General features: G+C 41.0%; 1 protein-coding gene across 1 annotated transcript in view; it reads right to left on the reverse strand.

The window, feature by feature from the left end:
- Window positions 1-279: 279 nt before the first annotated feature.
- LOC130084052 (asparagine--tRNA ligase, cytoplasmic-like) overlaps window positions 280-19460 on the reverse strand; it is a 44830-nt gene continuing 25649 nt past the window's right edge. The window contains exons 5-15 of the mRNA XM_056249213.1: window positions 15850-15939; window positions 9366-9444; window positions 9107-9177; window positions 6942-7028; window positions 6018-6239; window positions 5370-5569; window positions 4150-4285; window positions 3810-3923; window positions 3567-3698; window positions 1739-1870; window positions 280-422 (exon numbers count right to left, since the gene is read on the reverse strand). Of these exons, the coding sequence (XP_056105188.1) occupies window positions 291-422; window positions 1739-1870; window positions 3567-3698; window positions 3810-3923; window positions 4150-4285; window positions 5370-5569; window positions 6018-6239; window positions 6942-7028; window positions 9107-9177; window positions 9366-9444; window positions 15850-15939 (1395 nt within the window). The 3' untranslated portion in view covers window positions 280-290. The remainder of the gene's footprint in view (window positions 423-1738; window positions 1871-3566; window positions 3699-3809; window positions 3924-4149; window positions 4286-5369; window positions 5570-6017; window positions 6240-6941; window positions 7029-9106; window positions 9178-9365; window positions 9445-15849; window positions 15940-19460) is intronic.

Consider the following 19460-nt stretch of genomic DNA (forward strand, 5'->3'; position numbering starts at 1 on the left):
CGGCCCGTCTGGCACCAACAACCATGCCACGCTCAAAATTGCTTAAATCACCTTTCTTTCCCATTCTGACATTCAGTTTGGAGTTCAGGAGATTGTCTTGACCAGGACCACACCCCTAAATGCATTGAAGCAACTGCCATGTAATTGGTTGATTAGATAATTGCATTAATGAGAAATTGAACAGGTGTTTCTAATAATCCTTTAGGTGAGTTTAGATATATGGTCTCCAGCAATAAGTGTGAGTGATGGGATTTCCTAGTTGGTCTCTTGCAGTGTGTGTGTGCATGAGCTCAAGGCCGGCAGCGCTGAAGGAAGCGCGGATACAGACAGACGTCACGGATGTGGTGGCGGTTCAGGAGCCAGGTGAGGAACCGCTCCAGTCCCAGACCGTATCCACCGTGAGGACACGTGCCGAACTTTCTCTGCAACACACAGTGTTACACACTTAGAGGTGAACATTTCAACCAATGTGGTATCATAAAGGGCTGGCTGATACATTGAATATTCAAGATGATTTTGGTTGCATTTTTGTCAAGTTCAATTGCATTATTGTGATCAAACCATTTCAAAAATAAATCTGACAAAAAAATGTGTCACTCATATATTAAAATATTTTATATACAGGCAAATATAGCTGTTTATTATTATGTATTATACTGCTGCATGTAAATGAAAATGATTTCACATTCTTCCTGCTTAGTTATTATATCTTTACAATTATTGACTAGATTTTACATGAAACATTGTTAATCTACTTGCCAGCAATGGCTATTTCGAAACAAACAAAAAAACACTATTTAGATCAAAGATGACTTCAGGGCAAATACAAAAATATTCAGATGTACACCATTATAAAAGTTGGTAAGATTTTTTGTTGTTTTTTTGAAAAGTATTTGGTGAAAAATACTGTATAATTGTGAAATATAATTACAATTTATCTGTTTTCTATGTGAATATATTGTAAACTGTAATTTATTCCTGTGATCAAAGCTGAATTTTTGTTCTGAAGTTGCTCGTTTCAATGTTTGCTTTGTCTATTTTTAAATAATTTTGCATTATTTGAGATCCTTTTAATAAATAATAATAATAAATAATAATTCATTACATTTATATAGCGCTTTTCTTGGCACTCAAAGTGCTTTACATAGAAGGGGGAATCTCCTCAACCACCACCAATGTGCAGCATCCACCTGGATGATGCGACGGCAGCCATATTGCGCCAGAACGCCCACCACACACCAGCTTACTGGTGGAGAGGAGACATAGTGATGAAGCCAATTGGTATATATATATATATATATATATGGGGATGATTAGGAGGCCATGATGGACAGAGGCCACTGGGCAAATTTGGCCAGGATGCCGGGGTTACACCCCTACTCTTTCGAAAGACATGCTGGGATTTTTTGTGACCACAGAGAGTCAGGACCTCGGTTTAACGTCTCATCCGAAGGACGGTGCTCTTTGACAGTAAAGTGTCCCCATTACTATACTGGGGCGTTAGGACCCACACAGACCACAGGGTGAGCGCCCCCTACTGGCCTCACTAACACCTCTTCCAGCAGCAACCTGGTTTTCTCAGAAGGTCTCCCATCCAGGTTCTAACCAGGCTCAGCCCTGCTTAGCTTCAGTGGGCAACCAGTCTTGGGCTACAGGGTGATATGGCTGCTGGCAGGTGGATTTTAATCTTTCCAAGTTTGCCTCTGGTCTATATGAACTGCTGGCAGAAGGCCGTTACCTGGTCAGTGTACCAGTAGTAGGGTGTGGGGTCGATGTTCTCGCTCTTATACCCTTCCAGGAGTTGCTCAGAGTCCCAGATACGCATGGAGCCTCCCACGATCTCCCCGACGTTGGGCATCAGCACATCCACCTGACATAAACACAAACACATCAGCCATGTACAACACAATTCTGCTGAATACTGCTCTCCTACAGACTCATTTACGAAAAATTGTGTCTCCTACAACAGGTTTACATAAATTCAAGGTCGAAAAAACACAAATTTTGTAATAAAATAATATCCACTGCAGCATCAACTGTTTTCTCACGGTGTCCGAAATAGTTCTCTTAGGGATTCAGTCTCTCTAAACCCCACCATTATTATAGTAAATTATTTTTTATAAATTAATATATTTTTTATATTATAGTAAAACCATGTTTTTTAATTAAACTATGGATTTGAAGCAAAACCATGATTAATTTGTATTTACAATGGAATAACTACAACAACCCTGTTTTATTTATTTATTTGTTTATTATTATAATTTTTTATTCGTTGTAAAACCATGGTTAATTTTTGTAAGGGTAGATGTATTCCCTATGTATGTTTTCACAGCACTCAGCTGACACGTTTGTTTGAAGGACAGCATATGGCAGGATGTGGAGTAGTGCGTTTTGTCAATAAAAAAAAAATTGGGCCTTTTATCTGATTAATCAAAAAAAAAAATCAGCCAAATAATCTTGCATCCCTATTACACACTGCCTGAAAATGAATAATATGCAAAAAAGCATAAGAGCGGCACTTTAACATTTGCATATTTTACAAAAATAGTTTGGACTTGAAAATGGCTAAATTTGCAAGAAAATCTTAGCCGTACGTCTAACCAAATAAAGTTAAGATAAACAAAAATTGAGGTTTTAAAGTACAATTTCCATGGTAACGCAATGTCCAATTTCAAAATGGCTTTCATTTTGAGTGTTTAAGCTTTCGAATTATGATTACTTAAATATGGGATAGCAAAAAAGGCAATAAAAAAGTGGCAAGTGACACTGACAGTTAACAGGCTTGATAACTGCCATCAACTGATCATTAAATCAACTAAAATACGCTGCTTGTAAAAGGTTTTTGGCGCTTTTCCATTACCAGTACCAGCTCGACTCGACTCGGCTCGTTTTTTGCTCCGTTTTCCATTGCAGAAAGTACCGCCACAAATAGTACCCGGTCGTCATAGCGACGCATTTCGTTCCTCGTTGCCCCATCAAGCTCTCGCTGGATCCTCTCTTCGGCAACCAAACAAAGGAATGTCTGCACCTCCTCGTTTGACCACGGCGTATTCTTCCGAGTTGCCATAATAATAGTAGTAAGTTTAGTAACTATCTCTGGCCAAACTATTTAAAAATGGCGGGGTTATTCTGGATACTCCATCTGGCGCGTGCAATGATGACGCAGATTCTCTGTGACCAATCAGCAGTCGGCATTGTTTTCACGTCACATTTTAGTATCGGCTTAGCTCGCCTCAGCTCGCTTAGAACCTCGCCGGAGGTGGTACGAAAAAAAGTACCCGAAAGCAGGTACAGGTACAACTTTTACACAGTGGAAAACCAAACAAAGGCGAGTCGAGTCGAGCCGAGCCGAGCCGAGGCGAGCTGGTACTGTGTAGTGGAAAAGCGCCATTTGTTCCAGCCAGTGTCTGATCAGTATCAGCTCCGCCTCATTTTGTGCCTGGCTGGTAACTCCGCCCACAATGAAATCTCATTGAATGCAATGGCTTTGTTGTAGAAATAATTTGTAACTGGATTTTTTTGTTTTGCGCTGGTTATGACAGGTTAATAAGTCTGGTCCTGACCGATTCAGTGAGGCGACGGTCCTCAGGGCAGCGCTGCATGTAGAAGGATTTGATCTCAGCCGGGAATCGACACAGCAGGATGGTCTCATTAATGGTGTCGGTCATCAGGCGCTCAGGGGCTTCTGGGATATCCTGTAGAAATGACACATAAATAGTCAAATATCATTATAATTCAAGTGTTTCAGCCTTCTTTTCTTCGTAGTTGGACAACAATGTATGAGACTCATCATATTCATAACAAACCTCTCCAAACTCATAAAATGTCCCATCATCCTTCTTGATGTTGTGCTCTCTCAGCCACACAATGGCATCGGAGTAGTTCATCCTCTTGAACGGACGTTTGGGAGGCTTGAAGTCCTGCAAGAGGAAAAATCAAAAATAGATGTAATGTACCGATTCCAGTGTCTCCATACATTTTAAGATTATTCACAAAGAATATTCACATATTTAAAATGTATCAATTTCATGAATTTTCCAGGCCTGAGTAACATAAATGGATGTTTCCTAGTTTCCAGAAGCTCTGTATAATATTTTACTGATTCTCAGACAGATATAATAGCGTTGTGTGAGGTCGGGGTCGTACTGGGTTGATGTTGTAGAGCAGTTGCGCAGCAGGAGACTTTAGAACCCTGTCGACCACGTCACACACCAGATCCTCCAACCGGTTCAGAAGGTCTTCATAACTCATGAAGGGACACTCAGCCTCAATGTGGGTGTACCTGAGAACACACACGTGCGTTGGTTTTTATGGTTTATGGGGACTAAAATAAAATATTAAAAACAATACAATTTGCACCAAACTGGATTTTCTAAAAATAAAGTGATCTGTGACTGGAAAGAGGTAGAAATAACAATTAACTGAAAATGAGTTGCTGTATGTATATAACAACAGTTGTCATTTTACAATACGTTTATCAATTCAGCTTTTTCTCTTTTTCACTCATCTCACAAAAGTCCAAAGATTACAAGCCTGTGAAAAAACTGAGCTGTACAATACTGCAATACTTGCAAACAACTGAAAGTCTGTACATTTCAAATAATTTTGATTGCAACTGTAATTAGGGATGATTCCAATCTTAATTAGGGGTGATTCTAAATTAGGGGTGACTAATAATGCAATGCTAAGAATAAACCATCTAAAATGCTTTGAATAATCATACTGCTAAAAATAAATGCGATATGGTGATTTAAATGTTCGGACTTTCACTTTGAGGAGCGCCGATCCAGCACGTATGCACTTCAGATGATCAATGCAAACAGTTCTAATCGCAAAGTGTGTCAAAATGACTATTGCCTAACTTTAAAGTTAGTTCATCCAAAAATGTTAATTCCTTGTCCATTTACTCACTCTCATGTTGTTCATGTCCATCACACATGTATTTGAATGTCCATGTTTACTACAGTATGTGCGTTGTAAAACTATTCATCATACAAACAAGCAAATGTTTTGCATACTATTTAGTAAAATGAGGAATTTTTTTTCACGCATGTCATGTGCACGGCTCCGTACGTTATTGCCTGTGCCAATGGCGACAGAACGGGTGAGACTGACCGGCCGGTCACCAGTCTGGGCCGATCATGTGAAAAACAGTCCAATCGGTGTATCTCTAATTACATTTTAAACATATATAAACATAGAAATCAGCTATTTTAAATAGAAATAACATTTCACAATTTTTGATCAAATAGATGCAGCCTTGGTGACCAGAAGAGGTTTCTTTCTAAAACAAAAATTCATAATCATCCCAAACTCCATTACACTGCCCCACTTCTGTCTGTTTCAGTAAACGGCTCCAGACTCACTCGGACAGGTGTCTGCGGGTGCGCGACTGCTCGGCGCGGTACGACTGGGCGATGCAGAAGGTGTCACCCAGCGCAGGGATGCAGGTCTCCAGGTAGAGCTGAGACGACTGCGTCAGGTACGCGTTCTCACCGAAGTAATCGAGACTGAAGAGGGTGGAGCCGCCCTCCACCTGCGTCTGCACCAGAGTGGGCGGAGTTATCTGAGGACCACAACAAACAAACCTCCACGTTTAATAACATCTCTTAAATCTTTACTCCAGAGTATTCAAGATTCATAAATTAAGTTGGAAATGTCATTTTGTGGTATATGCCCCAAAATTAGGACTACTATTAGGAAAATCTAACTTTTTAAGACTTGAGGTCAGAGGTCACCCTTCTGCTGGAACTTGACTCTTGACTCTAAACTTGACTCTACGGCTGTTGCCAGAAGCCACTGGAGTCGTATGGATTACTTTAATGATGAATAGATGCACTTTTTAGAGCTTCAAAAACCATTTTGAAGCTGGGAAGAACCAGGATATTATTTAATATAAGTTTGATTGTGTTCAGCTTAAAGAAGGAAGTCAATTTCGGGATCATTTTCATTTTGGGGTGAACTATCAAGGAGCCTGTGCGTAATGTGTGCAAGTGCATGGCTTCGGGAATGACCTCGCAGTAACCACGGCTGAAGAAATGATCCCGAAAACACTGCGTGACGGTGGATCGGACTTTCAGGATCTTGGAGATGTTTTCCCCGCGGATCATCATGTGCCTGTTGTTCAGCTGCACGTCCACGTCAGACTCTTCGCTGAGCAGGTTATCAGCACCTCCCGCCGGAGCCAGACCGATCAGCTCCCAGAAATCACAGTGCAGCTCATGGCCGCCCCGAGCCTTGCAAAAAAAAAAAAACACAAAAAAAAACATGAACTGCATGAAGGACAACCCCCAAAAAGATCACTAATCGAACAGAAAATAAAATAGCGATATAGTAGAGTGCTTATCACATGGCAAAGGCTGGTTGCAGAGGGATTTCAAGCAAAGCGCACTGTGTTCATGTGAGCAGCTCATGATTGGCCGCTCACAGCGACTCCGTTCACAATAAATACCGCATGTGCTGTGAGTTTATCCTGCATATTTTTCTTCTCCTGTGTATCCAATTTAAGTTGCATACATTTTGTTATTTTATTGATTTTACATTTGTAGCAATTTTGCTCTTTGACAGTCAGTTTGAGATATAGGCAAACGATGGGGACACTTTTTCCCATTAAAATGACTGGGGAAAAGTGTCCCAATCAACCAGAATCTTTGAAATCATAATTGAATTACAATGTTTTTTTAAACCCCAAATATTTTTCTTATAACATTCTTAATTAACATAACATACATATTAACATGTCATTGAAAAAAAAAGTAGTTACAATGTAGCTAGCTACTTTTTGATAGTAACTTGTAAATGTAACTTAACTCCTTTAACCTACGAGTAGCTTGTAGCGATACAGTTTCCGAGTAGCTTCCCCAACACCGATGTTAATGAATTAATGATGTTAATGTTAATGATGTTGATGTTAATGATGTTAATGGGTCATTTCTCACCTGTCTGCCCTCAGGAACAGGTTTCACAGTTCCGTACAGAGCGACGGTACTCTCCGTAGACAACAGCAGTCCATTATAACACTGACACTGCACACAACACACACATCCATCATCTCAGAGACTTAAACTTTTACTGTATTTCAACTCTTACATTCAATGGGTCTCATTCATGAAACATTCGTAAATATACGAGTAAATATGCGAGTGATTTGCGCGTAAAGAGACATTCCCGAAAACTCTTCTCCTGATTCACAAATACTTCGTAAACTTCAGATGTGATAGTGAAATGTGTGTGTGTGTTAATGATTTCCAATCAGTCGTAAATGGGATGCGCGTGCATGTTCATTCTCAATTACCATAAATCCCGCCCATTAAATCCGACTGACAACTATATATGGGCATCATATTATGATATGAATGCGAAAAAAAAATTCTCAGATGCAGAAATTGAAGTTTTAATATCAGAAGTTCATTCAAAATACCACATTTTATTTTCAAGCGTACATAGTGGCGTATTGGGTCCTTAAAAAAAAGGAAGCTTGGCAGCATATTACAGATGCAGTTAATGGAGTTTCATCTATTAATCGAACATTCCCAGAAGTGAGAAGAAAATGGTTCGACATTAAGCTTGAGAGCAAAAAACTAATAAGTTCACTTCGGAAAAATAGTATTCAAACTGGAGAAGGACCACCATCGCAGATGCTATTACTGGCTCTCATAATAAGAAAAACCGTATGTAATTACTCTATATAATATTTTTTCAAAATGCTGTGCAAATATGTACCCGATTAAGGCGAATTAAAATGCAGCCTTATTAATGAGCAAAACGTTCGGGTGTTAAGCACACTATTTACGCGTGGCTGGGAGCAGGTGTAGATTTCTTGTGAACCAACTAACATTTGGAAAATATGAACATTTTAATGAATCCGAAAATTTACGCCAGAACCACTTTACACACGATTTACACAAAAATTCGTTCTGCTCGTGTTTCATGAATGAGACCCAATATCATCAAACACAGCTGTTTTGGATACATTTATATAAATCACCCATTTCAGAACAAATACAAATTCCAACTAGATGAGTAAAGTTTGTGAACAAAGTTGATGTTGGTTTGACAAAGCCTCAAAGTCAATAAAATGCTATGCTCTAGCACATTGTTAAAATGTTTTAGCATGTTGCTGGTATATTTAACACATTGTTAATGTTTTAGCAAATTGCTACCATGTTTTAGCATGATTTAACGAATTGCTTGTTTTTAACATGAATTAACACACTGCTAGCATGTTTCAGTGTGTTGCTAGCATTATTTACCATGTAGCTAACATGTTATAGCATGATTTAGTAAATTGCCAACATATTTTATCATTTTGCTAGCCAGTTTAACATGTTGATAACATCAAACAGTATGTTTCTATCATGTTTTACCACATTAGTATGTTTCTAGCATGTTTCATGCATGCTTATATGATTTTTCTTGTTGCTGGCATGATTTAAAACATGCATCAAATATAGTTACAATTTAAAAATATATATTTATATTACACTATTGTTGAAACGTTTTTTTTGTTTTTTTTAAAGAAAATGTTAATTAATCAAGGACGAATTAAATTGATCTAAAGTGACAGTAAAGACATTTATAATGTTACAAAAGATTTTATTACAAATAAATGTTCTTTTGAACGTTTTAATCAACAATGTATGTTTCTAGAGCAGCAAATCAGCATATTAGATTCATTTCTGAAGAGACATGTGACACTGAAGACTGGAGTAATAATGCTGAAAATGCAGCTTTGATAACAAGAACAAATCACATTTTATACTGTAATTCACAAAGAAAACAGCTATTTTAAATTCTAATAATATTTCAAATTTTTGATCAATGAATAAAAATCTGATCAAGAAAATCAATTAATTTCTTAGTGTGCAGAAAAAACGTAAAAAATATATATATATATATCTTACCGAACCCAAACTTTTGACTGCTAATGTACACTATATAATAAATCATTTTATTTTATGTAATTTTGATATCATTTTTGCATTATATATTAGGGCATCGTCTAGAATTAATCCTAATAACTAAAACCACTGATAACTAACAGAGTAAATAGGACTTATTTACGCATTTATAATTGTGTAAAATATCGACAACACCACAGTACCAGTTTGTCCGTGAGAACACACTGCAGGAAACCGGTTCCGTCACGTAGCACAATAAACAGAAGGTTATTTCCTGAGAAAACATTAGCACATACATTTTAATTGGAAGTATACTTAACTGGAGTATTTTCGTTGAATCTGAGCTTTATAAATATGTGAATATGTGAATCAAAGCAGGAGATTTAGACAGAAGTCACTCAATCAGACAGCTGAGAAAGACAGAATCGATTCTGAATGAACACACACACCAAATCTGCTCACCTTGTCTGCGTAACCAATGGACCCAACCGAACACCTTCACCCTCTTTTCTCTGAGCGACTCCAGTTTATTAATCTTCACCTGAGAGTTACAGAAAACAAACCAGAAAATCTCGATAAAGCAGACTTTCAGTTCCATATCGACTTCACTGCCTATGTTAACGATAACATTTCTTTCCATCAAGAGGTGCATACATTTTTGGTCAAGCTTGTATTGACAATGCAAGAGGTGAGCACTCTGTAAATCCTTTTAATGAATTCAAGGTCAGGACTCAGAGGTGCCAATTCATGTGTGAAAACAATTCTTCATGCTCTTTTCACCATTTCACTCATTTTTTCACCACTTTAACCCTGATGAATCTTGGCATTCTCATCCTGGAATATGGCCACAATACATCTTCCGACAAAGTTGTTTGAGAAATGAAAAAGCCACACACCCCTTTCGAGGGAACTCGCGATGCATCAACGACGCTTTGGGAACACCCCCAGCATGAATGCGTCTGAGCATCAATGTCAACTAGTCCAATGGAAAGAATGAGCGTCACGGGCGGGTGACGTCATGACCAGGAAGGGATAAAAGCACATCCGTTGCAAACCGGCATTAGCTTCTGTGTCTCAGCAAGCGAACTGTGTTACTCTGTCTCTGTCTATTTATTGTAGTCTGTTGCATATATATTGGAAAGAGTTATGGCAAAACAAATGTACAAACAATGTGTTTCTCCCTGCCCGCGTTATTTAACGGGTGGGGACACACACGAGCTTTGTGTCGTTTGTTTGGGAGTGGAGCATGTGGTCTCAGCCTTCGAGGGGGCTGAGTGCCAGCATTGTGAGATGCTTCCGCTTCGCATGCTCCGCTCTCGCCTGTCACTCTTTGACGAGAGTGGTCAGGTTCGCGATCCTCAGGGTGCAGGACCCGCTGTTGCTGAGGCAGCACGGAGAATGCATTGCTGGGATCGCAAAAGGATCTTTCGGAGGAGTTGGAGACGGCTCCGAGGGCCTTTTCTCCTTCCTTACCCGGAGAATCCACTGCTCTCCCCCCGGAGTCGGAAGCCCGCTCTGCGGCTTCTTCCGCCCGGGTAGAGAGCCCTCCATTACTTCATTGCTCTTCCTCTGAGGAGGTTGATGTGATGAGTATGGAGAGTGTAAGCACACACACTGGGGAAAGAGATTCGCCACCTGTTTCCCCAGCATATGAGGAGCTGGTGGATGTGATTTCTAGGGCTGTAGATAAATTAAATATCGAATGGCCAGCTGAGAAAAGGGGCGCTCGTCCCAAAAGTAAATTAGACGAGCGTTTCCTTTCTTCAGCTACATCATCTCCACCACGGGGCCTTCCCTTTTTTCCCGATCTCCATAACGAGTTATCTAGATCATGGGATAAACCGTACTCGTCACGACTTTTCAGCCCTCAGGTTCATTTATATTCAGGTATAAGAGGGCTGAAAGAGTACGGATATGAGGCGATGCCCCAGGCTGAACAGACGCTCGCGAGCTATCTGTCACCTGGCCCAGCATCGTCTCTGAAGGCCTCAGCTTTGCCCACTAGACCGCTTAAAGCAACTTCGGTTTTAGTGGGCAAAGCATATACGGCAGCAGGTCAGGCTGGAGCATGTCTGCACACTATGGCAGTGCTCCAGGCTTACCAGGCTGACCTGCTGGGGGATCTGGATAGGAGTGAGGGAGTTGGTCCTGACGAGGTTCGAGAGCTTCGTCGGGCCACCGATCTGTCTCTCAGAGCTACAAAGGAGACCGCTAGAGCAATTGGGCGGTCTATGGCAGGGGACCGTTCTGCCAACCCCGTCACCCTTGGTGCTTCGGGGCGCAGCGGTCTCCAGCGAGTCGCTGATGCTATGTTGCGGCACTGCATCGGTTTCGCGCCCTCTGAGGGGGGTTTTAGAGCAGCCAGTTCAGGTAGTTCCTGCCATTATGTTTCAGGCTCCAGAACTGGCTGTCTCGTTAACACCAGAGACCAGCCTCGAGAGGCTGGTTCCCTTAGTAGATTTTCTGGCAGCGTGGAAGCTACTGCCAAATATTTCTCGTTGGGTCCTGCAGATTGTAGAGAAAGGATACAGAATCCAGTTCGGTTCTCGTCCTCCTCGCTACAACGGGGTGTTGCTCACAGTAGTGCATCCCGAGCAGGCTCTGGTAATGGAGCAAGAGGTAAAGGCCCTGTTAGCAAAGGAAGCTATAGAACAGGTGTACTCACCCGACAGAGAGTCGGGTTTTTACGGGTTTTGCCGTTATTTCATTGTTCCGAAAAATGATGGAGGGTTGCGTCCCATTTTAGATCTTCATCTGTTAAATCGTTCAGTACAGAAACTCAAGTTCAAGATTGCTGACACTCAAACAGATCGTGACTCAAATCAGATCCGAGGACTGGTTTGTCACGATTGATCTGAAGGACGCTTACTTCCATGTCTCTATCCTCCCTCAGCACAGGAAGTTCCTAAGGTTTTCTTTCGGGGGCAAAGAATACCAGTATCGGGTACTTCCTTTTGGTCTAGCTCTATCACCCCGCACGTTCACGAAATGCGTAGATGCAGCTCTAGCCCCGCTCAGGCTGCAGGGCATACGTATTCTGAACTACATCGACGACTGGCTGATTCTAGCGGAATCAGAGCAGTTGGCGTTTCGGCACCGAGGTGTCGTTCTCGCTCATATGCAGATGTTGGGGTTGAGGCTCAATGCCAAGAAGAGTGTTCTTTCTCCAGTACAGAGAACCACTTTCCTTGGTGTGGTATGGGATTCAGTGACGATGCGGGCCACTCTATCGCCCGTTCGTGTAGCTGCTATCCTGACAGCCACAGAAGAGCTGAGGCTAGGCCAGTCACGCACTGTAAAACAGTTCGAGAGACTGTTGGGTCTCTTGGCAGCAGCGTCCAACGTGATACCTTTTGGCCTGCTGTACATGAGACCTTTACAGTGGTGGCTCAGGACCAGAGGGTTCTCTCCGAGGGGAAACCCACTTCGTATAATCAAGATCACGCGGTGGTGTCTCCTCGCCTTGGTTATATGGTTATCTTTGCCATCGAGTTGCTATCTCGACAGATGCTTCCCTCACCGGCTGGGGAGCGGTAATGGAAGGCCGCTCTGTTCAGGGTCTGTGGAGGAGTCATCATCTTTCTTGGCACATAAATTGCCTGGAGATGATGGCTGTCTTCAATGCGTTGAGGCAATTCCTCCCAGACCTGAGGGGCCATCATGTGCTCGTCCGTACAGACAACACATCGGTGGTCTCTTATCTGAACCATCAGGGGGTCTGCGTTCGCGTCCGCTTTGCAAGCTGGCGCACCAGATCCTCCTGTGGTCTCTGGGGAAGGTACTCTCCCTGAGGGCAGTGTATATTCCTGGGGACCAGAATATTGGAGCAGACATGCTGTCGAGGCAGGAGCTGAGGCCAGGGGACTGGAGACTCCACCCCGAGACGGTGGAGAAAATTTGGGAGTTTTACGGCCAAGCAGAGGTGGATCTGTTTGCGTCTCAGCATACGACGCACTGTCCACTTTGGTTCTCCCTCACTCACCCAGCCCCCCTGGGGCTGGATGCTATGGTGCAGACGTGGCCGATGCTACGTCTGTACGCATTTCCCCCTGTTGCTCTGCTCCCAGGAGTTCTGGAGCGAGTCCGCCAGTACGGAATAAGCCTACTGCTAGTAGCACCACGCTGGCCGAGTCGGATCTGGTTTGCGGACCTGATCCATCTCCTAGACGGTCCTCCCTTGGAGATCTCGATCAGGAGAAACCTTCTGTCTCAGGCCGGGGGCACAATATTTCACCCCCGACCAGAGATTTGGAACCTGTGGGTTTGGCCTCTGAGGGGGCCCAACTCATAGAGAGTGGTCTCTCAACTGAGGTTGTTGAGACCATTCTAAACTCCAGAGCTCCAGCTACTAGGAAACTATATGCGCTTAAATGGAGAGTTTTTTCTGTATGGTGTCACCGACATCAGTGGGATCCGGTTAACTGTTCTGTGAACACAGTACTCGAGTTCCTGCAGGAGCGCTTTACGTCAGGTCTATGTCCTTCCACGCTCAAGGTCTACGTGGCGGCCATTGCGGCTTACCACGCCCTGGTGGGGGGTACATCGTTGGGTCGAGACCCCCTGATTACACGTTTCCTTCGTGGCACATTGAGGCTGAGGCCTGCAACTCGCACTAGGGTGCCAGCTTGGGATTTAGCAATAGTACTAGAAGGCCTGTCTAGGGCTCCATTCGAGCCCTTAGATTCGGTTTCAGAGAAATTTCTTACCCTTAAGACTATCTTTCTGCTAGCTATTTCATCCCTTAAGAGAGTTGGAGACCTTCAGGCCCTTTCGGTTTCCCCCACTTGCCTTGAGTTTGCACCGGGGATGGTCAAGGCATTCTTATATCCGAAACAGGGATACGTCCCTAAGGTGCCGACCTTGATTCCGAGGCCTATTGTGCTGCAGGCTTTCTGTCCTCCTCCTTTTACATCTGCGGACCAGGAAAGGCTGAACCTCTTGTGTCCAGTGCGAGCACTGGATACTTATGTTCATCGGACATCTTCAATGAGGAAGTCCGACCAGTTATTTATTTGCTTTGGATCACCTAAGAAGGGTCTTCCTGCTTCTAAAAAGACGGTTAGTAAGTGGATAGTTGAGGCTATTTCACTTGCATACGAGTACTCTGACCAGCCGTGTCCTTTGGCGGTCAGAGCTCACTCTACGAGGGGTATGGCGGCCTCTAAAGCCTTACTATTTGGAGTTTCTCTTCAAGACGTTTGCAGTGTTTCCTCTAAGATTTTTTCCAGCCGTGGTGGCAGGACCATTTCGCATGGGGGAGGGGGCGTGGCCCATGAGTGATATTCCCATTGACCACGCCCCCTTATCCCAGGTGTTTAACCTCCCCAAAGCATTATAACATGAAAGGCTTCAACAAGAGCGGCAAAGCGATTATGCGCATCCCGTGCGCAGAATGATGCACTTGAAGCAACGTGAAGTCACAGTGCGCAGTGCTTCGCATTGAAAAGTTCAAAGCACAAAGCGAAGAGATTATATCTATCTATGCTTAATGTATTATATCTATGCAATGTATTATATCTATGTTTCAGTGCGCATGAAGAACAATTCATAGCGCTCTCTACTCCAGTTCTGTAACGTTAATCTAACAGACACCCGGGAGAAAGGAATATGATTTAGAAAGCGCTAAACTCCAGCAAGATAAAGTAATTTTATGCAAACTACACCTTTATCTACAAATAAAGTATAATAATGGGAACATTGATCTTGAAGAGAGTGTCGTCGTGTTACTGTCGTAACCGAACGCTACGCGCTGTTTGAATGTTGAATGGAGAATGACTGAGGAGAGATGAGTTTCCATTATCTTTAATAAATATAAATTTTTACCTCACATTATACTATTGAATGACTTTAGAAGTCTTGGAATATAGTGCGAAAAATGTATGGTGCTTTACAATGTGTTTTATGCCTTTAGCTTAACAATAACACAATAGTATGCACAATATCGGACCTCACTGAGAAGCTGGAGCCATGGCGGGATGATTTTAGGTGTGGCGGCCCGCCACGGCAGAATGAATGTAGCGGAAACACTGCGTTTGTGATGCGGTAGGCTGGTCCTCACCGCTCACATTCGTTAGGTTTTACAGCTTAGACCTGGATGCTGCCTCAGGTTCTCAGGTGCTTAGTGCTTAGTTACAAAAGACTAACACTCAGGTACTTGGAATTCTGGCGTTTTGGGTATTCTCGTTCCCAAAGCGTCGTTGACGCATCGCGAGTTCCCTCGAAAGGGAACGTCTCAGGTTACGACTATAACCATAGTTCCCTGAGAAAGGGAACGAGACGATGCGTCACCCTGCCATACTCCCTGCATCCCTGTGATCGGCTTGCTTCGACATTTTTTAAGCTAATGCCGGTTTGCACCGGATGTGCTTTTATCCCTTCCTGGTCATGACGTCACCCGCCCGTGACACTCATTCTTTCCATTGGACTAGTTGACATTGATGCTCAGACGCATTCACGCTGGGGGCGTTCCCAAAGCGTCGTTGACGCATCGTCTCGTTCCCTTTCTCAGGGAACTATGGTTACAGTCGTAACCTGAGACGTTTTTTAGGGTTAAAACATATTGTTGCCAGACATATTACATGCTAGAAACATAATCACTGTAATAATGATTTAATCATAGATTCTTAAGTATATGCCTAGTATATAAACTCAGAATTCTAGAAAAAAACTCAAAACTCTTGAGATGTAAAATAAGAACTCAGAGAAAAGTCAAAATTGAGAGATGAAACAGTGGAATTCTTCGAAAGAAATTAAGTCAGATTTGCAAGGTGGAAACTCACAATTGTGAAATTTAAACTCAAATGTAAAGTTTACAGAGATGCAAACTTGCAGCTGATTATTAATAACACCCATCACTGCTTCTAAAACCACCTCAGACTGTAAATCAGAGTTATTATATAATCAATATTACATTCTGTAAGTATACAGAAAACACTTTGACACTCACGGTTTTGGGTTCAGGAAGGCTGAGGTCATTCTCAATGGTGATCTTTTTAGCTTCTTCCAGATTCTTCTCTCTGCGTTCAGCATCTTCAGTCTGTCAATCATGACATCAAACAGGCAGATGTAAAAAAAAATAAAACATGATAATTTAATAACTTTAATAATTTTAGATTTAGACTATATTTAAATTAAATCTTGTACTAGAGGACTGCTTTTGCATGATTGACTGAATTGTATAATGTCTCATTTCTTTTAAAATGTCCATTGTTGTTCATTTAAATATAGTTGTTCAATAAATATTACTTTTACATAAATTATATGCTGTATTTGGTATTGAGAAATTGTCTATTAGTGGTAGTGATATGGACTTCTGTGAAAGTTAGGCTACATTATTACACCATTAGATGGCAACAAAGACTTCTAAATTTAAAGGGACTGAATTTAAACAAAGGAAGTTGTTTTAGCTGTCATGGGAAATGACAACCATTAAAAGTACAAATACAAAAAAAAAGGACAAATACAAAGATATTGCTTTCCTCAGCGGATGTTGAAGCTGATTGTTTTTATATGAATAAAATATTAAGGACATCCACCTGAAGGATGAATGCTGTATCAGATGCAGGTAATACTCACTCAGGCGATCTCTCTCTCTCTCAATAATACTCAGAATAGGTACAAAATACAATGAGCTTCACTGGAGCGACTCAACATTCCTTCGTTACTAGTTCTAAGGTGACATTTTAGAATTAATACCGGAGGCTTGGTCACGTTCTGTAAAACTGTCAATTTGGTAGTAGTTTTGCACAAAAGAGGGTTTTTAAAGACTCTCCGTTGTCGTTTCTTATGCATTTACAAACGTGTGCCGTCAAACTGTTGTTTAAACTCAATATCACAATCGTATCCATGCGATATGGCGATATCACAGCACAGCTATTATGATTACCTGCAGCCTCATGCTTACGACCGAATCAAACACACACACACACACACACACACACACACACACACATATATATATATATATATATTTATTATATAAAAAAATGTGTTTTATATAATCATCATTGTTAGCTGGTTTAATTTTTTTAAATGCTTTAATGAGATGAGTGGTACCCGGGGTCTTCTGCTGTTGTAGCCCATCCGCCTCAAGGTTGTGCGTGTTGTGGCTTCACAAATGCTTTGCTGCATACTTCGATTGTAACGAGTGGTTATTTCAGTCAAAGTTGCTCTTCTATCAGCTTGAATCAGTCGGCTCATTCTCCTCTGACCTCTAGCATCAACAAGGAATTTTCGCCCACAGGACTGCCGCATACTGGATGTTTTTCCCTTTTGACACCATTCTTTGTAAACCCTAGAAATGGTTGTGCGTGAAAGTCCCAGTAACTGAGCAGATTGTGAAATACTCAGACCGGCCCGTCTGGCACCAACAACCATGCCACGCTCAAAATTGCTTAAATCACCTTTCTTTCCCATTCTAACATCCAGTTTGGTGTTCAGGAGATTTTCTTCTTCTTCTTCTTTCAAGTTTAATGGCGGTTGGCAAACCAAATGGTGCTTTAATGGTGAATTCCCGCCACCTACTGGATTGGAGTGTGGATAACGTTATGGTAGTGACCTAAATCGGAAAATCCTGTTACTTAAATGAGTGTCTTTTAAAAAAATTAAATACTTCTTCATATATTTTAAATTGCTTTGGGCCATTACCTAATAATGCTTGGATAGAAAAAACTTCCATTTCCATTTCTCTTAATGCTTGAAATAATTTAAATCTTTCTCTTGCATAAGCCTCACATTTTAATAATACATGTTCTACTGTTTCCATATTTTCGGAACTACATTTGTCACAATACCCAGTCTGGTGTTTCCCAATCCTGACCATACTTTGATTTAGTAGACAATGGCCAATGCGCATTCTTGAAATGATAACATCCTTCCTCCTATTTCCAAAGTTTCTTCTTTCTAAACCGACTGTTCCTTGAATTTTGTATAAATGTCGACCCATATTTCCACTATCCCACTCCTTCTGCCATTTCTTCCTAATTTCCTTTGCTATTATACTTTGTATCTCAGTCTTACTCAATGCAATTTTAATATCAACTACTTGAAATTGTATGGCCTGTTTGGCTAAACTATCCACCTCTTCATTTCCTGCCACCCCCATATGAGCTGGTATCCAAAGAAAATGAATAATGATTCTCAATTGTCTGATTCTTAAAAGACTTTGTAATATTTTATATATTAAGTCCTGTCTTGCTATAGAAATGCCACTTGCTAGACTTTCAATTGCAGATAAAGAGTCAGTGCATATAACTGATCTGATTGGCTGAACTTCTTCGACCCACTGCTATAATTGCTATTAATTCTGATGTAAATACTGAAATGTGATCTGAAGTTCTTTTCAAAATGTTAACTTTAAATTGCAGTATGAATACTGCTGCAGATGTTATACCAGAATCTGGATCTTTTGAGCCATCAGTATTTATCTGGATGGCACTATTATATATGATCTATGTAATCTTGTATCTTTACGCTATCCAGGATATTCTCCTCATTATGTTTGTCTTTGTGTAACTGGATATCTATTAAAGGTATTGGAAAAAACCAAGGAGGAATTGCTGGCAGAACCACACAGGTGGCAATATGAACATCTTTAATTATTTCTCTTGCCTCCTCATTAATAAACCATCCAAAACTTGTTAGTTTTTTATAGTTATATTCCCAACAGTCACTTAAAACATTCTTAACTGGATGATTTTCTGATTGACCTTTTATGTTTGCCCAGTTTCTCATTCTTAACTTAATCCTTCTCATTCCCAGTGGCATTACACCCATCTCAACATTAAGTGATGACACTGGTGATGATCTTATTGCTCCACAACATATCCTTAATGCTTGATTCTGAATTGCCTCAATCCTAGCAAGCTGAGTTTGAGGCAGAACTATACACCATGCTACCATAATCTATAGTTGCTCCAATTAGTGCCACATAAATACTTTTGAGCGATTGCCGATATGCTCCCCATTCAGCTCCAGCTAGACATCTCATTATATTTATCACTTTTTTATATTTATCTATTATTTTCTGTATATGTATTCTGAAATTTAATTTTGAGTCCATCCATACTCCTAAAAACCTAAACTCTGATGTCTGCTCCAATGTTTCTCTACATTTTAATATTTATAGAAATATTAAAGCCCCATTTATTAGCTAAGTTTTCTATCAATGTTACAGCATTTTGAACCTTTTCCTGTACAAACATAACATTCTTTTCCATATTGCAGCATCATCAGCATATAAAGATTTCCCTATCCCAGGTTCTATCTGAGAAAAAATGTCATTGATCATTAAGTTAAACAAAATTGGACTGTTGACACTTCCCTGAGGAGATCCATTATCGATTACATAAATCGGAGAATACTCACATCCCACTCAGACTTGAATAGTTCTATTTAACAGAAAGTTAATGACCCAGTTATACATTTAACCTTTTATTCCCATCATATCCAGCTCAATTAAAAGTCCCTCCTTCCACAACATATCATATGCCTTTTCAACATCAAGAAAGACACCTACCAAAACTTCTTTATTAATCTGAGCCTTTCTTATGTCAGCTT

This window comes from Rhinichthys klamathensis, unplaced genomic scaffold (genome assembly GCF_029890125.1).
Source record: "Rhinichthys klamathensis goyatoka isolate OS25496 unplaced genomic scaffold, OSU_Roscu_1.1 h1tg000059l_1, whole genome shotgun sequence".
NCBI classification, from domain to species: Eukaryota; Metazoa; Chordata; class Actinopteri; order Cypriniformes; family Leuciscidae; genus Rhinichthys; species Rhinichthys klamathensis.